Consider the following 19,925-nt stretch of genomic DNA (forward strand, 5'->3'; position numbering starts at 1 on the left):
CCCTAGCTGCAGCCAGGGCGTCATGAACCCAAGCATGGCCGGAGTGGCCTAGCCTGGCCCCAGGTGTGCCCAGGGCAGCATGGCCCGGCCCGGCCCCAGACATAGCCAGGGCAGCATGGCCCAGCCCCGTCTCAGACCTCCTGGGGCCAGGAAAGGGGCGCCTATTCTGCAGCCCCAACCCCCAGAGCTGCTGCAGCAGCAAGAGGCGCCTCTCCCTCACAGCCCAGGCAGGTGTTGCTGGGGGGAGTGCTCTTTCCCCGCTGTAGCCCCGGAGCCCCCTCCCACGCCCCAAACCCCTCATCCCCAGCCCCACCCCAAAGCCTGTACCCCTATCACCCGGCTGGGCCATTAGAATGAAGAGCAGAAAAGCTTTCTATCTGTCCATGAACTCCAATTCCGAGTAACCTTTTGTGCCCTAGTCAGTCAAGTGATCAGTTTGAGCTGCAGGTGGAGTAGAGGTGATTGGGTGAATGAGGAAGGCTCCTGCATGTGTCAGAGCAGGGAGGAGCTGGTTTGGGGCGGTCTTATAAGAAATTGAAACCAACTGACTGTAACTCAGCAGTTTTTTCTTTCCTTTCCTGGCTTCTTGTTTTGTTGTCAAAAGTTCCGGGTGGGGCTGAATTTATAGCCTTCTTTGACAAGACAGGACACACTTTAAGACTATGTATGGGGCAACAGGATGGGAAAAAGACAGCAGGCGCAGGGTGGCTGCTGCCTCCACCACCTCCTACTCTAGGAGTTACCAGGAGCGGGAGAACTCTGGGCTGACAGAGGGAGCTGGAAATCCCAGAGGGGACCCAACTTCTGCAGAAGAGTTGGGGTGCCAGAAACCAACCAGTCAGCAGCAGGAGCAGCAGTAAGTAGCAACCAGTTTAGCAAAGTTTGTGTGTATTTACACAATAATATTGTATTAAGTGCCAGTGTTTCAACTGACTGTGTGTATGTATTTATATAAAGGATATGGGTATAGAGGAAGATTTTTTTGAAAGAGCTTAGGGTCAGACTTTCAAAATGCTTGGCCCTTAACTTTTCTGAGAATCTGACCACTTGTATTGGTGCCTAAATGAGAGCTGAGCTCTTTTGAGGACTCTGGAGATATGATTAAGAGATAATATTGCTGTGCAACCATGCACATGTACTTAATATGTTCATGTAAAAAACATAATCATTCTGTGTGCATTACACACCAAATTCTGTAAGCCTGCTGCACGTATCTCTATTGCTATCTGTTTCTAAGCGGATGGTATTACATACATTGTCAATACATGTATGGACTCTTAACAAGAGAAGGTTTTGAACTTGAATTTCAAAGCCAATTCTGATAATCTTTTTCACCTAAATTTAATCACTGAAGATGGATACAAATTGCCAGATCCAAAAAATCAACTTTGGTTCTGAGCTAGAGCTGATTTCCCTATGCAGTTTGGGTACAACCCATGATGGCAGGAACTGAACATCAGTTTTTAAATGCTTACCCCTGACAAATGTAAAGCCAAAGCCTTAGTCATGGGCTGTAGTTTAAACCTATCTGGGTTCCAGCCATCTCTAATTTTAACTTCCAGTGATTGTAATTAGTAGCAAAGAATCCTGTGGCACCTTATAGACTAACAGACGTTTTGCAGCATGAAGAAGTGGGTATTCACCCACGAAAGCTCATGCTGCAAAACGTCTGTTAGTCTATAAGGTGCCACAGGATTCTTTGCTGCTTCTACAGAACCAGACTAACACGGCTACCCCTCTGATACTTGATTGTAATTAGATATTCTGCAGGCTCTGTGTATGCGTATGCACCTACTATATGTATGCTTAGCTGGGCAGAGCTATTAATCACTTACATTTTTTTCCACCCAAATTTAATTATTTTTTGTTTTCAAGTTATTTCTACACTTAACACTGTTAATGATCATGTTAACTATTCTGTTGATCTTGCTGTTTTTCATTTCCTTCAACGTGTAGCTGATTTAAATTAGTACTGCCCACTAGAAGCTGTTTCAGTTTCCTTTCCTTTACTGAAACTCAAGGGGAAAAAAAGGGTGGAGCTAATGTGACAACAGTGGGACAAAAGATCATAAACACTTAGTAGGATGTTTCACTTTTTATTTTCTCTAATTTATTTTAATTCTCTAATGTTGAATGCTTGAACATCTAGCAAGTTGTAAAATGATCTACTTTTGGTATGTATGGGCTATTTAGATCTGGATAACTTCACATAACTTATCTTCTGTTTGGGAAGATAATCATGCAATCATGAATCTGATTAACTTCCTGCCTCTTCCAAAATTAGAAACAAGCAAAATAAAGACAGTTTATGCCACCTTTTTTTTTTCTTGCTCTATTCTGGGGCCAGCCAGAGATCAATTCAGCCTCTAGCATAAATTTAGAGTAGCCCCAAGGCTACTCTAATTAACACCCAGATAACTATGCGCTCAGGAGATTTTTCCTACCCCCAGCTGGGAATAGCTAGAATGCAGAGGCATTCTGGCCACCTCCTTTTCTTTGCATGCCAGTAACACTCCTTATACCTGGAAGCTTGGGAAATCCTCTGTCTTTCCAGCTATGTGCTACGAAGGAATTTGAAGAATAATCAGACCAAAGTAAAATCTCAAACTCTTTCAAACTGTTTCTGTTCCATCAGGATGCCTGGCAATGGGAGGGAATCACCTGTCAGGAACTTAGCCAGCAATGTCTGTTCAAATTCAATTTGGAAATGAAACTGAAATGCCTGGGCAAAACCCTATAGAATATCCTGTAGACCATTGTCCTCTGTAACTGCCAGATGCTCTTCAGTGAGTTCCAGAATCCTCTGAATTACACAGGTTGTTTAGGGCCTAATTCTGTACTCAATTCACAATTGAGGCAACAATGGGGCAACAATGAATCAACAGGTTAACAAGAGCTTGAAAACACCTACTACTTGCTACAGTCAGTTTGTGCCTATCAGGTTGCTTGACTTAAAGTCTGTAAGGTGCTGTGAGGTTACATTTACGTGTAAAAGTTGATTTCCAAATTGCGTCTCTTCAGAACAAACCTGAAACAAAAGCTTATCCTGAAAAAAATCAGGAAAAGGTAGAAAATGAAAGGGCTGCAGTGTAGTCAAGTGACTAAGAAAGTAAAAGGTTGTGATGGCCCCTTTTCTTCAGCAGCCAGCCTTGGCTCTCTTCTTTATTATTATTTTTTAAAAAATCTGACTGTGTAAAATAGTTTCCAATAAATCCACCTTCAAAAAACAAAGCTGCTATAATAAAATCCAAGGATATGACATTGTACAAATGGGAACATGTAGGATGTTGCCATGCCATGTAGGATGAAAAGAGAAAGGAAACAGTAAAACACTTGTTTACAGAATTCTTGTACTTAGCATTTACAGTTTTAAAAAAATCTAGTTTTCCAATCTTTATGCTCAATTAGAAAAAAAAATCCATACACTCTTCAATCTGTTACCAATAGAAAGCTACTTGCACAAAGACTGCAGTTTTATTTTCCATTTGTCTAATCTGAGATTTTTAAAGGCCCTGAAAATGAGTCCATTAAACTGGAGGTAAGAGGCTCTTTAAAACATTCCTGTAGACCATTGTCCTCTGTAACTGCCAGATGCTCTTCAGTGAGTTCCAGAATCCTCTGAATTACACAGGTTGTTTAGGGCCTAATTCTGTACTCAATTCACAAGTAAATCTCCCATCACTGCACCTTTCAGGATCACACTCATTCATATAGGGTTGTCACCTTTCTAATTGCTGGCAACCGGATCCTTGAAGTCCTGCCCCTGTCCTGCTACTTCCCCACAAGGTCCTGCCCCCATTGCTAACCCTCTCCCCCCTCCCACGGTCGCTTGCTGGATTCTCCCAAGGAGCCTGCCTGTAGGTAAGAGGGGCTGGTGTGGATTAATGACTGAGCGCCTCCTCCCGCCCTATGGTAACCGGACTCTTAGTTCAGGTGCCATTTAAGGTTGCCAGGTCCCCTTTGGATTTGACTCTCTGGTCAAAAACCAGGAACATGGCACCCAACACAGAAGCCAAAAACCAGACTGTCTAGGTAAAACCCGGCCAGGTGGCAACCCTACACTCATAGTCATTATTGGCTAGTGAGTCATCTAATTCATCCCCCTGTATCAATTTCCTCAGGGAAGCGTGGAGATAAATATTTCCTTTCACTGTTGGCATTCAGATGAAATCTACTGAACAGCAGACAGCAGTTCACCATGATTTCATTTTAAGGTAACTCTCCCCCAATCTTAAACTGTGTGATAGTCTAGTGGACTACCACACACACAGTTTGTCCAGAGATGGTCCTGAACTAAATCCTGGGATCTAAATTCCCCCCTGCCACTCCCAAAAGTTCAATTCAGGATCCCAGGTTTATGGCTTGGACCATAATCTCCAAATTTGGTAGCTCACCTCTAAACTTTATTGACTGTGGTGTATTGAAAAATGTCTTAAAATTAGAAGCTATCACTTTAGATTCTCAGGTTTTTTTCCTGGCCCTGCTTGCAGGCCACGGGTTTCCATAGGGAAGCATGCAATCTCGGTCTTTCTGCAGTCAAGGTGCAAAGAGTCAGCCAAAAGCAAGGTCGGTGAGTTGTGCATCTCTGCCTTATGGTCCAGCTTGCTTGCTCATTCGTTCCTCTCCCTTTGGTTCTTGTGTGTTAAGTTGCAACCTTCCAGTAAGTGTATTTTAGATGACCTAATTTTTCTGGTTGTATAGTGTGAACATAGCTGAGAGTCACAGAGAATTATACAGCAGAAAAGTATATTCAGTGCCAATGTTAAGACCACAACTCTTGTTGCAGCCCCTCATGCTTTTTTCTCTCCTTTCCTCTCCTTCTGATCTCTTTCCCTATGTAAAGGGCTTCTCCACTCAGGGCTGAATCCTGTAGTTCTTTCTTAGGCCTCACTCAGGCAAGACACCCTACTGCAGGGGTCGGCAACTTCTGGCACACGGCTCACCAAGGTAAGCACCATGGCAGGCCAGGCCAGTTTGTTTACCTGCCGCATCGGTAGGTTCAGCCGATTGCGGCTCCCACTGGCCGCGGTTCGCCATCCCCTCGGCCAATGGGGGCTGAGGGAAGTGGTGTGGCTGAGGGATGTGCTGGCCGCGGCTTCCCGCCGTCCCCATTGGCCTGGGACAGCGAACCACAGCCAACGGGAACCACGATCGGCTAAACCTGTCGACGTGGCAGAAAAACAATCTGGCCTGGCCCGGCCCGCCAGAGTGCTTACCCTGGTGAGCTGTGTGCCAGAGGTTGCCGACCCCTGGGCTAAGTGTCAGTAAAAGTGACACTGAAGCCCTGAGCTCCAGGAGGTATCTTTTGTGGGGCTGGAGTCCTGAGCCCCGGCAGGCCTCTCCGGTGAGGCTAAAGCCGCTAGACCCCCGCCCCCCCATTGGGCAGAAGCCCCTAACCCTACTATCCCACTGCAGGACAGAAGCCCCAAGCTCCCCCATAGTGTGGTAGGTGGAAAACGGGAGGGGAGGGGGGTCTGCAAGCCACACTTTTACTGTAAAAGAGCAGCATGTGGCTCACAAGCCACAGTTTGGCCATCCCTGCTCTTGATGTTCCCATAAAGGGGTTTCTGGAGAAGAGAGACAGTGGCTGACTGGCTGGCTGCCTTTTATTTTGGGGGCTGGGAAATCAGTGCCTCAGCAAACAGCCCTCTCAGTGAAAACTCCCATTGAAATAAATTAAGACTATAGGACTTGTCCAGTGATTCGAGGAGAATTTAATGAGCTCCAAACCTGTAAATGGATCCATACTGCTGGACACTTGCGCCCACACAGAGCCCTGTTAACATCGGTGTGTCTTTGTACACAGATCTGTTTGTAAGGATTGGGACCTAGCACTGTAATTTCCAGTTATCCATTACAGCTCGCTCCATTTAATGGGAAACAGACAGCTACCAGAAAGTTGTTCCCCAGTAGCATGGACCCACTTTGGGAAAATGTCTGATTTGGCAGGATGGTGACAGCTTCATGTGTGGCTGGTGCCCACCAACACATGGTTCAGCAGCCATGTTGTCATAAACAGATAGTTAAGGGTTAATGTCTCTTTTACCTGTAAAGGGTTAAGAAGCTCAGTAAACCTGGCTGACACCTGACCAGAGGACCAATATGGGGACAAGATACTTTCAAATCTTGGTGGAGGGAGTTCTTTGTTTGTGTTCTTTGTTTTGGTTTTGTTCGCTCTTGGTACTGAGAGGGACGGGACATCAATCCAGGCTCTCCAAATCTTTCTGAATCAGTCTGTCATGTTTCAAACTTGTAAGTAACTAGCCAGGCAAGGTGTGTTAGTCTTATTTTTATTTTCTCAACCTGTAAATGTTTCTTTTTGCTGGAAGGATTTTTACCTGTTTGCTGTAACTTTGAACCTGAGGCTAGAGGGGGTTTCCTCTGGGCTATATAAATCTAAGTACCCTGTAAAGCATTTTCCATCCTGATTTTACAGAGATAAAGGTTAAATTAATTAAAAGCTTTCTTTTTTTAAGAACCTGATTGATTTTTCCTTGTTTTAAGATCCAAGGGGATTGGGTCTGAACTCACCAGGGATTGGTGAGGGGGGACAGAAAGTGTGCTAGACACTGATTTCTGGCTGGTGGCAGCGTTACCAGATCTAAGCTAGTAATTAAGCTTAGAAGTGTTCATACAGGTCCCCACATTTGTACTCTAAAGTTCAAAGTGGGGGTTGAAACCTTAACACATGAATATGTGCCTTAGGAAATGGAATATTCTTAAGCAGTGCCTGACAATTGAATGCTTAGTCTATCTGTGAGTATCCTTGAAGGTGATGATACAACACTCCTTGACCATTTGCTCCTTTAAGTCAACTAGCCTTCGTGTACCTTAATGCAGTATTGCATGTAAACTTTCTCTGCTTCTTTCCATTGACTAATCAGAATAAATGATTCTTGTCCTCTTTATAGCATTCCTTTTCCATAACTGTTGACAGTCTCCCTGAGCTTCTTTTGTCTAGACTGAACCTGCCCAAATCTCTTATTTTTCCAGACCTTTCATCCTTTGTGATGCTCTCCCTTTGACTCTCATGTTTCCATCTCTTACTGCAAACTGAACATCAGATGAGATCATCTAGGGCCATGGAGAATGGAATAAGTAGCTTGCAGCCATTTGCATTGGTGCATATGCTGTAGAACTGGAAATAACTAATAACATTTGCAAATGTAACAGTTCCAATTTCATTAGCATGGCTCTGCAGGGATAGTGACAGGAGAGTGCTCATGCTGCTGCTCACATTGCCTCTTGCCAGGTAACATGAGAATTTCCCAGCCAAACAGCAAAAGTAATATGCAAAGTTATCAATGGGCGTCATCTGGCAAAATAGGACATGTGCAACCAAAACAGTCTTATGTTGTATAATTAAGTAATCAAAAACTATGCACAAGGAAGTGGAGTAAAAGTTATGAAGGTCCAGGTCCTACAAGCATTTTAAGTATAACTTCATCAGGACTATTGCATGAGTAAGATAAATACATAAGAGTATGTATACTTTGCTGTTTTTTTCCTTTACTTCATATCTTCTCTATTTGAAATAGTGTCCCTACTCCCACCCACACAGTCAAATAGTCCTTTCCCCCATAGAATATGTGGAATTTGTCTTCACAAACTCATAACAATTTTCTTTTTAAAAAGAAAGGGCACTGCAGTGTCAGGCACTGTACTCAGATCAATATCAAAGAAGTCAATGTTTGCGCAAAAGTGGTAGTCAGCCAAAATGTATTTTCTCTGTTTCTGTGAGGAAAATCTCAGAAAATCCACCAAGGATTTTCTGAGCACATTAATTGGATCTCTATCAGGGGAGATGGGGGAGAAACACATCCTCTATAACTCTAGAGACATTACAAGGAAAAGTGTTTTAAAAAAATAAAACAATAGACTTTTTCATTAAGCACAAAATGACTTTTTTTTTTTAAAAAAAATCATTATTTTGGAGCCTGAGTAGTAGAAAACATTATATTTCCTTTTTTGTTTCATGCCACTTTTTCATAGTCTTTGTACTTCACATTGTGTGCAGTATTGATAATTTGAAATAATCTTCAAAATTAGGACATTTCATTAATTTCCAGCAAGCCAATTAGGATAACTCATTTCCAAATAGAGTTACTGCAGTAGCTCAGATTCTGCTTGAACAGAAAACTGACTGGAATGTTAAATTGCTCACTTGTAACTAGGATCCTATAGGCTTTGCAGGATCAGAGCGTCTGTGAGAGGATATGTCTGACGTGGTATTGCAAACTGGCTAAAATACGGAGTAAAAGAATTCCTTTCGTAAAGAGGAAAAAGCAACAGTTAATGCAAAGGTCTTAAGGAAAAAGCAAAATAAATCAGAGTATGGATTTAAGCCCTGATCCTGCAATTGACAGTGTGTGTGTTGACTGCAGTGCCTGTACAGAACCTCATTAAAGAACACCCAGGGCAACTGCAGGACTGGGGACTTAGACTTTGGTCCTGAGTTTCCACACTGACAGATTTCCAGGAAGCCTTGGGTGTCCAAAGCCACACTGACTGTTCAGCTGGGTCTTCTCTAATGTTACCAAGTCATTTACCAACTCCCAATGGTGCACACCTGGAATCTCCTCATCAGTGACCTCCCAACCCTACGCTTCTAATGCAACCTACATACGTGGGGTAGGTACATGCATAGAGACTTTACTCAAGGGAGATAAAAAAGATGTTTATTTCCCCCTATTTTGAACTGATAGTTAAAATAACCAAAGCACTATATCCGGGATCAGCAACCCTTGGCATGCGGCCCGTCAGGGAAATCCACTGGCAGGCCAGGGCAGTTTGTTTACCTGCAGAGTTCGGAGGTTTGGCTGATCGCAGCTCCCACTGGCTGCGGTCCCCCACTCCCGGCCAATGGGGGCTGTGGGAAGTGGCGGCCAGCACATCCCTTGGCACGCGTCTCTTCCTGCAGCCTCCATTGGCCTGGAACGGTGAACCTCAGTCAGTGGGAGCCGCGATCGGCTGAACCTGCAGACGCTGCAGGTAAACAAACCGCTCTGGCCTGCCAGCAGGCTTCCCTGATGGGCCGCATGCCAAAGGTTGCTGATCCCTGCACTATATGATAGACTTGAAGGAAGCCAAAGCTGGTTTTGTCCCTTTCCTGCTCTGCATCTGCCTCTCTACTTATTTTGAAGCTTTCATCTGGTTTCCAAATCAACTTCAATAATATGAAAACCCATTCAGCTTTTAATAGTCTCCTTTTAACTGCACAGGCTTTTACGGTGCCGTTTATATCTTGTACCTTGCACTGATGCATACATACATGTATACATGATGCATACAACATACCTTGTTGCTGATACATACATTTGAGCTAATAGGAATGTCAGATTAAGGAAATGATCATCTTTATGGAGATTATGTATGTTTTGGATTTGATGACGGTTCTTTTCATCAATATTTTTTAATATAGTGTTTTTTTGTTTGTTTTAAACAAAAACTGGGGATCTAAAGGAGAGGAACCATAATACTGTGAAATTTCAGAGCCTTAACATATGAGAGTAAATTTAAAGGCTACTTCCTATCTCTGTCTGTATCCACAACCTTTTATAGGGATCATCACCATAGTCCCTGAAGTCATTCTGAAAAAGGAGACTATACATAATTTTCTTTAACTAAGTTTGGAGAGACCATACAGGAAACAAGAATAGGACTGAAGTTGACAAACTCGTGTATAACATCTCAAGAGAAGATGTAGTCCGAGATCTGGCTAGTTTAAAAAACAACAAAAAAAAAAACACCCATAAGAACAAACCTAACAAAACCTTCAAAGAGTAGAGCATATGACATTCAAGCTTAGTTGCGAGGGAAAGTCTAAACATTTTTAAATACAGCCAAATAAGGGAATGCTTGGAGAAGCATACAGTAATATAATCAAGAATAACAAGTTGCGTTAAATAAGGATAAGCTTTGCCAACTTGCCTTAAATTGGTCATTAACTTATCTGCAATGCTTGAACATAAGAACGGCCCTACTGGGTCAGACCAAAGGTCCAACTAGCCCAATATCCTGTCTTCTGACAATGGCCAATGCCAGGTGCCCCAGAGGGAATGAACAGAACAGGAGATCATCAAATGATCCATCACCTGTTGCCCATTCCCAGTTTTTGGCAAACAGAGGCTAGGAACACTGTTCCTGCCCATTCTGTCTAATAGCCATTTGTCATGGAGTTTTGGGGGAGACCAGGCCCTGCACCCCTGGCTTCCTGCGATTCACCGTGACTCTCAGCCAGGCAGTAGAACAGAAGGTTTATTGCATGACAGGAACACAGCCTACACCAGAGCTTGTAGGCATAAACAGGACCCCCTTAGTCAGGTCCTTCTGGGTAGTAGGGAATTTAGCCCCCAACCTTGGGGTTCTCTACGATTCCCCAGACAGCCCAAGACTGAAACTCTCTCCAGCCCCTCCTTTCTGGCCTTTTCCTCTTTCCCAGGCCAGGAGGTCACCTGATCTTTGTTCTCCAACACCTTTAGCTATCCCCTTGCAGGGGGGGGAGGGCCCCGGCCATTAGTTGCCAGGAGACAGAGTGCCGGCCATTTATGCACACTGGCCCTTTGCTCTGCAACAATCTCACCCCCTAGAGACTTAAGAAATGCATAGGGGAAACTGAGGTACCCACACAGTATTCAGAGGAAACCTTAAGAACAGTCCCACTTTGTCACACCATTGATGGACCTATTCTCCATTAACTTATCTAGTTCTTTTTTTGAACCCTTGTAGTGTGAATTTTCATCTGCGCAACCTCACAGCACTTCATGTTAGCCAAATTTGTGATGGTGCAGTACATACTGCTTCCACTGAGTTTGCAGCACTCCAGTTGTTAAGGATATTTGACTGCATGGAAAATGTTCAGTGGCTATCACAATAATAAGATAAGAAAGGATTGTATTAGCTGGTTCCATTAATGCTAGCAGCTCCATCTTTACTAGTTTAATTTTTTAAATTAATCCATCTCCTAGAATAAGCCTTCAAAGAGAAATCAGTAATTAAACAGATATAAATACTTTCCTTCCCAGCCCTGGATCCCAGTGATATGGCAGCAGACTGCTTTTTGCAATTGGAGCTCTGTGACATATAATAATTTATTTTCCTGTCCCCTTTTCAGTTGCTTTCCCTAAGCACCTCCTGCCTCTCTCCTTCGTAGGTCTCCCACTGCCAGCCTTGTCCTTCTTGCCCACAGTGCTCCTCTGTCCTTGCCCCATTCTTTTAATGTCTCTCTTTAATCCCCTAGGACAACTGGAAACCATTCTGGATTGCAGGATGGGGGCATGGGGAGGAGGCTTTCAGGCACTACTGCAAAATAATAAATATGCCCAGAAAATTTTAAAGTCCTTCATAAACATTAAGCTTCATGACACCACAGTGATGTACTATCCCCATTTTATAGATGAAGAAACTGAGGCACGGGCCAAAGATGGACATCAATAGGTGCTTGAGAGCAATAGGCACCTCCTAGAATGGAGTGTGGGAAGAGGAATAGAACCAAGAGCTACTAATTGCCATGCCTTCTCTGTTAGACCACATTCGTCTGATGTTCATGGACAGGATGTACTATGGAATGTTTTGTAGCAAATCTATGGAAATACAGTCTGTCTTGAAATGAAGGAGATATGATATTAGCAGTGAGGGTGGGACTTTCGTCAACAGAGTTAAGCCAATGCTGAATATTTCTGAAAATCTTATTCTTGGCGCACATGACACATAGCATGGCTTGTGATTGAAAACATCCCTATGTATATACCTACTGCAGAAATCCTACATCCAGATTGTTCTAAACCTTGTAGCTATTCTTACAGAAATTATAAAGGTCCATATTGAAATAGAGGATAGTAATGAATCCTTAGGCTCATGTGACAGTAATGATCAACTTTCTTTCCATTCCAGTACAGGCGCATATGTCTTGATACCTCCAAATGAAACCAGAAGGAACCAGATACAGAAAAGTAAGTGCGTTATCTACCACACTCTAGATGAATTTGTTTGTTTTTACAAAATGCAGCTTTTTTTCTGTGCTTTATGACCCTTGCAGTTTTATCTCAGCCTTTCCATGGGTTTTATGTGTGCAGCTGTGATAATATTAAAGCTACCACAACATAGAATCCACGGCCAGAAGGGATCATTGTGATCAGTGCTTAATTCGTAATGAGAGGTGATGGGACTCAAGCAGTTTTTCTTACTTTCATAACTGACGCTGCAAGCCTAGAGGTGCTGGGGCTCAGGCCTGGCAAGCCCCAGCACAAATTAAGCACTAATTGTGATCACCTAGTAAAGGCAAACTCCATCACCATGCAGACTTTTTCTTGTATGTGTTGTAAAATATTTTGCATGGGTAGAAAAGCCAAATTAGGAAAAGAATAGTTCAACCATAGAAAGATGGTTCCCATTAGAAAGGTGGTGTCATAGCTGTTCAAATTAAGTTCTACAAGACACATTCAGAATTAATTTGATGCCCCTCTGTAAACATGCGTGCCGGGGCAAGACCCTCTCCGAGGGGCGGAGGGGAGCCACACCAGCTCACCACACCCGTCTGGTCCGGGTTGGTCCCCCGGCGGTCCTGGGCGACAAACACAAAGTCCCACGGCACGGGCCCTCTTGGTCCACGGCCGGGTAAAGCACAAGATTCGGGGGGGCTCAGGCCCTCTACTTCAGGGCTGAGCAACAGTACAGAGTCACAGGAGTCCAGGCCCTCTGGTGCAGGGGCTGAGCAGACAAACAGTTTAGTACATAGGCCCAGGCCCTTACACCTGAGCATTGAGGTGAGGGGGAAGACTGCCACCCGTGAGTGGGGTGGCAGGGGGGACGCAGGCCCACCCACTCCACTGCGTCTCAGCCCGGGGCCCTAGCAGCGGCTATCACCACTGACAGTCAGTGGGGATCCTGACCGCAACACACTGACATAGGTTCGGGTGTGTCTGCAGCCTGACTGGGGTCGGCTGCCCCCGGGCTACTTCCAGTCTCCCCTTCAGGGCCTACCTGGTCCGTGGCGTCGGTCCCTGGCCAGTCCACCAGCATGGGCTCCTCGTGGCCAGGGCTTGGTGGCAGGTCCGGCAGCTCCTCGGGGAAGTCCGGCCAGGTGTGTTCAGGCGGCTCCTCCGGGTAGCAGCAGGGGTGGGGAGGCTCTGGGGGCTCCTCCGGATAGAAGGCGCGGGGAAGCTCTGGGGGCTCTTCCAGGTAGTGGGCGCGGGGAAGCTCTGGGGGCTCTTCCAGGTAACGGGTGCGGGGAAGCTCCGGCCAGTCTGGGCGGCTGCCCTGGGTCTCAGAGGTTTCCCAGTCTCGAGCTCCCTGCGGCGGCTGGCTCCTGAGTGAGCTCTAGCGGCTGGCTTTTATACTTCCTGTCCCACTCCTTGACTTCCAGGGGGCGGGAACAGGCGGTGGTGGCTCCGCCCACTTCAGTGTCTGCAAGGGCGCTCCCTCTGCTGGGCAGGAGGGGAGCCACACCGACTCACTACAGCATCCTAAAGTTAATAACCCTTCTCCTCTTTTCTCCCCCCACCCCCTACCCCCACCAGCCGGGTGTCAAGTTTAGGTTTGAAGATCAAATTTTGAGTCTTGTTTAGCTATCCATTGTCAAGTTAATGTTTCTGTAATGCCAGTGTGGGCATAGTATACCTATTGGATGCTTATATGGTTAAATTGTTCATGTGTACTGTTTTCAGAGAGAAAATGTCCATTTCTAGAATGTGCTTAACAAATTCTCTAAGTACAACTGCATAATGTAAGGCACCTTACCTCCAATGACTTGATTTTTTTTTTCTGAGCAGCACTGAATATCTACATCGCCTATGGTTACATGTCTGATTTAAAGAGTTGAGATTGTCGAATAACCGGCTGAACTGGAATTGTTTAATCAAAAATTATTAATCGGAGATTAGTACAGCATTTTGCAGAAAGAAATAGACACATTACCACACCTATGTTGTCTAACCAAGAAGTGGCTCTGTGTCTCTCCTTTACTGTATCTAGAGGGAGGTGCAGTTCTCATTCCCCAATTATATTCCCTTACCAGTGTCCTCATACAGGGTTTAAAAAAGAAACCCACTTTGCCAAAATAAACAGATGTTCTGATGTCACTTCTACGCGTTCTCAGTTTACCTGACTAAGTGCGAAGGCATGATTATTTACAGCTGAAAGGACCAACAATTCTTCAAGATAATGTCTTTCAGTGAGTCCTTCTGACCCCACAATCATTCTTCCCTGTTGATTCCCCAACAGAAAACCTCTGCAGTAACAATCATCCCTCACTAGTTTCCCAAGTTTGTATGTGCACACACACATATATGTATATATGTATGTATGTGTGTATATATATATATGTATATGTGTATATATGTATATGTGTCTGTGTGTGTCTGTTAAGGAGGTGGTTTCCAAGAATATCTGGAGTTTGATATAAACGTGAAGGCACTACAAATTATTAAATACAGCCTAACCCATACAATTCCTGAATAGGTTCCTTATTGGTGAAGGACCAGTGTTCTGGGCCTTAGAATTCAGACATACTCTTTGTTGAATATAGAGTCTAAGACTAGTTAATATATAAATGACTCAAATATACAGAAAGAAAGAACTAAAAGGTTTAATATTTACTAACCGATACTAAACCCATTGACGCTCAATGGGTTCTTGTAGACATTTGCTGCCTCCCCAAACCAGGTCTAATATCTAAACTTTCCTTCCATGTTGAGGGACTCAGTGAAATGCAGCAAACCCTTAAGAATTGCAGTAGCCCATTTTACTGAAAATTTGGAGTATAAAATAAAATCATACATCATATACATTAGAAAAGAGAACACCACAAAATCCAGGAATCACAAGAACTGTGTACATAAATTCCTTGGTAACAAGCTCAGAGACACAAGTGACTTACATACAATTTTATGAATGCTGACAGGGTATACAGTATGCATACAGTAAACATTCTTTTAGATGGCAATCTAAAGTATTCTTTCATTGTAAAAGTTCTTATTGTTTGGCTTAAAGATTTTTGTTTAGCCACTGCTAGTAAATAATGCATACACATTCTGGACAGAAAAAATTAGGAGTAAATTAAGGAGTTTTATCTGGCAGGAACTGGAAGATTTTTTTCATAATTTTTGTTCTTATATTTGGGAGTAACTCTGCAATGTAATTTTTCACCAATATCTTTCATAGTGTCAGAGAACTACCATGACAGGGTAGGAACAGTGAGTGAGCACTGTGTGGTTTGAAACCCTTTGGAGAGTATGGTTAATTTTAATTTCTTAAATTTTAAGACTCTGTGGTTGATCCAGAGCTCACTTCACCTCACTCCTGGAGTAAGCTGGCGTGGGGTTGTGGCATTCTCCTCTAGAAAGAGCGTGAACTCTGGTATCTGTTCCATTGCACCAAACCACCACCATTGGCCCAGGAGGGAAACAATTCAGGCAGACAGTGCTGCTGTCATGGTGGTAGTTGTGTTTGTGTTATGGCAACAAAACGTTAGGGCCCCAGACCAGCAGAAAACTTAAGCATGTGCATGGTCCCATTGCACTCAAAAAGTTCTGAAAGCACCTTGCTGGATTGAGGCCAAGATGCTTTACAGACAAGTAAAATGACAGGCAGGAGAATTCTTCCCAGCACTAGTGCAGAGTGGCATGGTGACTGAGGCCTTGTTTTCACTAGGAAAGAAGGTATATCTGAACCTATAGTAACCAGAACACATTTTACCGCACTGTATAGGCCGTCTGAGAGGGGAAGTTTTATTTTCCCTTTACTAAGTCTGGCAAGGATCAGACTGGCCCCTGGAGCAGGTTAGAACAACCCAAGTGCCATCCTAGATTGTGTCCCCTGTTGCCATAGTCCCCATGCAGAGGGGAATTACCAAGATGCAGAACTGCCACAATCCCCACCCCATCTTCTCTAGCCTGCTCCTGCCCTGCTCTGCCAGGGTGCCATAATTCTGCACCTCACAGGAAGTTCTGCTGGGCGGGGGAACTTATGGGAGGGTGGTGCAGCTAGTTTCCATGGACAAAAATGGCTGCAGTGAAGAGATGAACTTTCTTGATAGTCCCACAGCCTATAATATCAGTAGAGAACAGATGAATCCAGAGAAGGGAAACAACAAAAAGCAGCATGAGTGAGCAGTGACGGATGGCATGTGTCCTGGGAGTTCAATGCATTTATTTATAATTATATAATTTTAAATAGGTAATAGCTACTAGCTGGGAATGACCATGACTATAGTCTAGATATCTATAGTAGCCAGCCCTGTTTAAGACAACAATAATAGGATTTGAACTTGAGGCTTTCAGAGATGAAAGCAGTCCCCTGGGTGGTAGCCAGCACCATAGGCTCATTAATCTTTCATATGGACCAGCCATTAGTGTGGATTGAACTATGTTTGTGGAGAGTAGAGTAGACCTGCTCATGAGTGGGCATAGTTTTTAATGTGATGTAATTTAACAATATTATAAGTGCCTTACAGCAGTGGCTCTTATTTCTATATGCTGATTGTTTGTTTTCTTTTTGATTTAGTTGCCAACAAAGAACTGGAGAACTTGGAGAGGTGGAAGGAACAGCACCGGCCAGGACCAATTAACATGAAACCACAGAAACTGGGTAAGGAAATAGAAGTGAGCTAACTTGGTGGATTAAATAAAATAAATGAAAAATGTTGTGATTTTATTTTATTTTTTTTGCTCTGGTTTTTAGAGATTTACTGTAGGTTAAAATGTTAGCAATAATAGCTACTCTTAGTGAGATTTTAATGAACTTGACTATGACGAAGTTCCTAAAACATAAATACATGGCTTTCTCCTTCATGAAATTTCTTCTGACTGGTGCAGAAAACCCTGTAAAACATTATCACTTACATATTTTGAATAGTTATTTAGGCAATGGAAGAACAACTTGAAGGAAGCACAGTGAGTGACTTGGCTGAGAGCACTGAAAACTGTAACATGAAAATTATAACCACAAAAATAGACACAAATACAAAAGTGCAGCATTAGGCTGGAATTTAAAAATGGACTCCTTTTTTATTTATTTATTTTTTTAAGGTGAACTCTAACAATAAGGGGGTGGGGGAAATGGTTGACCGGCACGTCCGACCTGCTGTTTTTCTAAACTCTTCTGGCTCCACTCAGCTGGTTGCACCCCAGACTGGACTTTCAGAAGAGGGCATGAAACTACTTGCATCTTCTTTCTGAAGTACATCATGTGGTTTCCTAATTACTGGTGTTTACAATGAAACTGAAGTGGGAGATCACTTTTTCAAGTTTCAGGGTGGATGGTCAATAAATCAAACTCGGGGTGTGTGGATTGTAATTTTTAAACTGCAGATCATATCTTGTGCTCGAGGAAGGAATGTGACAAAACATTTTGTAAATGACTCATTTTGGCTACTAAAAATCATTCTGAGCAACCACATTTTCGTGAAAGATGATCAAAAGGTTTAGGAAACGTGACCTATCAGGAAATGTTAAAGAAACTGGGTGTGTTTAGTCTTGAAGAGAAGGCTGGGCAGGAGGGGATCTGATAAGTCTTCAGATATGTTAGAGATATAAAAAGGATGATGATCAATTGTTCTTGTTGTCCTCTGAAGGCAGGACAAGAAGTAAAGGGCTTAATCTGAAGCAAGGAAGGTTTAGGTTAGATATTAGGGGAAACATTCTAACAATAAGGGTAGTTAAGCTCTGGAATAGGCTTCCAAGGGAATCCCCATCTTTTGTGTGGGTTTTTTTTTTTTTTTTAAGAACTAGTTGGACAAAAACCTATCAGAGATGGTGTAGGTTTACTTGGTCCTGCCTCAGCACAGGGGGCTGGATTTGATCATTTCTTGAGGTCCCTTCCAGTCCTACATTTCTATGAAATTTGGGATCCAGGTTGCTGCAATTTTGCTGTCTATGTATGAAGGTAGGCAGAAAAGTTAAGGTGATTTTTTGCCTACGCTCATGCACAGAGAGACTGTTGTATTGATGAAGTTGAAACCTCATTCACAAACCAACCTTTGTAGTTTTTGTTTTTAAATAAGAACAGCATAACTGAAAAACAGTATGTAATACTGGAGTGAAATCTTTCTTTCAAGCGATCTTGAAAGGTGTAGAATACAAGGCTAAGGAGGTGTATGGTAGGTGAAAGTGAACTGCAGGGTTTGAAAAACTTACAAGATATTTAGAAACTGAAGGTCTAAACTTATTAGCTCAAGACTGAATGAATGCTTAAGATGGAAGAGTGGTGGTGGAATGCTGCAGAAGTGAAAAGCCCACGCCTCGCCCCATCTTCTGGGGAGGAAGGTGCTGGGATTCCTATCCTACGGCACCCTCTTCCATATCAACCACTAGCTACTGGGTGTTTAACTTTGAAAGTGCATCTCCCAGCTACTGGAAAGGAAAATAAACTGTCATTCTCTTGTCCTGGCTCACTGTGTGTTGTGGGGGAGAAGGGTTCACTGTCTGCATCCTAGTTGCTGAGCAGAGAGAGTTCTCCTCCACTCTGCCTCTCTCCCAACTTCTGTGTTGTTTATCCGGAGGGGAGGACTCTTCAATCAGCAACAGGCTTTCGCTATTCTATCTGAAATTATGCTGAATGTGGCTTGTCCTTGTTGATAATTCCTATCAAACCATGTTTGTAGGGATATTAAAGAAGGTACTAACAGTGATTCCCCCAAGTGACAGTGACCCCCCCCCAGCCAGTTTCACCAAGTACAAAAATATTTTAGTCCTTCTGTTAAAACTTGTAAGCTCCTGTCTGCAGAAAACATTGATTGTATCTGTCCTGTGAAAGATAGTTATTACTATGTAAAACTTACAAACAAGTTAATTGACTTTGTTCTTGAAGTGGACACTATGTTACCACCCCTGCTGTGAGCCTTAAGCTGTTAATTGACTCTGCCTAAGATATGGAATGTATGTTGATGAATGGTTAGAGAGGTGCCAGCTTAGAAAGGATCCATCGGCCGAAGAATGTGTCAAGCGGACCACCAGACAACCCCCCAGAGGGTAAACTGGGATCCACCCCAAACACCTGGAAGGAATGTGCCACTTTAGACAGCGTGGAGCCACCAGAAATGTGCCATCTGCTGATTGAGTCAGCAACAGCAGGATGAAACAGCACCCATAGACTAATATAGGAATTAATTCCTATAAGAATGATCTCCAAAAACTGAGGACTTTGAGTCTCTGGTTCTGCTACCAACCTCCAGGAGCATCAGGTGCATCTGACAGACTCGGCTCCATCCTCATGACCAAGATACCTGGCCAGTAACTTGGCATGAGCAACTTCTAGGCTGGTAACTATACCACCTATACAGAACTTGAATGGGTGTGTGTGTGTGTGTGTGTGTGTGTGTGTGTGTGTGTGTGTAAGTAGTGATAGGAATAAGTAGTATCAGAGGGGTAGCCGTGTTAGTCTGGATCTGTAAAAGCAGCAAAGAGTTCTGTGGCACCTTATAGACTAACAGACGTTTTGGAGCATGAGCTTTCATGGGTGAATACCCGCTTCGTCCGATGCATGTATTCACCCACGAAAGCTCATGCTCCAAAACGTCTGTTAGTCTATAAGGTGCCACAGGACTCTTTGCTGCTTTTACAGGAATAAGTAGTTAAACAACATTGTTTTTTATCTTTTGCTTTATTATTATATTTGCAATAAATATGGCATCTTTGCCTTACCCCTCTTAATAAGATCCTGCTGGTTTTTATTATATTGGTATAACATGTTCAACCCTGTTTCAGCAGCTCCTATTGCCAGTGGGCAACTTTGGTAGTGTAGACAAGGCTAGCAAGGTGTTGAAGAAGGTGGAGGCTTCCCCAGTCAGAATTATCATCCAAAAGGACATGGACTCAAGGGTCCTCTTAAACAAGGCATGTTGTAGTCAGGGCTATGCACCTCCTTGTGCATGGAGATGCCTAATGACCATGGATAAGAACTTGGTTCAAAGGGTATATGGTGACAGTTCT

General features: G+C 43.5%; 1 protein-coding gene across 1 annotated transcript in view; it reads left to right on the forward strand.

Annotated features, from left to right (window-relative positions):
- The first annotated feature begins 528 nt into the window (after positions 1 to 528).
- EPSTI1 (epithelial stromal interaction 1) overlaps positions 529 to 19,925 on the forward strand; it is an 80,676-nt gene continuing 61,279 nt past the window's right edge. The window contains exons 1-3 of the mRNA XM_039522119.1: positions 529 to 856; positions 11,893 to 11,951; positions 16,501 to 16,584. Of these exons, the coding sequence (XP_039378053.1) occupies positions 663 to 856; positions 11,893 to 11,951; positions 16,501 to 16,584 (337 nt within the window). The 5' untranslated portion in view covers positions 529 to 662. The remainder of the gene's footprint in view (positions 857 to 11,892; positions 11,952 to 16,500; positions 16,585 to 19,925) is intronic.

The sequence above is a fragment of the Mauremys reevesii genome, linkage group 1, assembly GCF_016161935.1.
Source record: "Mauremys reevesii isolate NIE-2019 linkage group 1, ASM1616193v1, whole genome shotgun sequence".
Lineage (NCBI taxonomy): Eukaryota > Metazoa > Chordata > Testudines > Geoemydidae > Mauremys > Mauremys reevesii.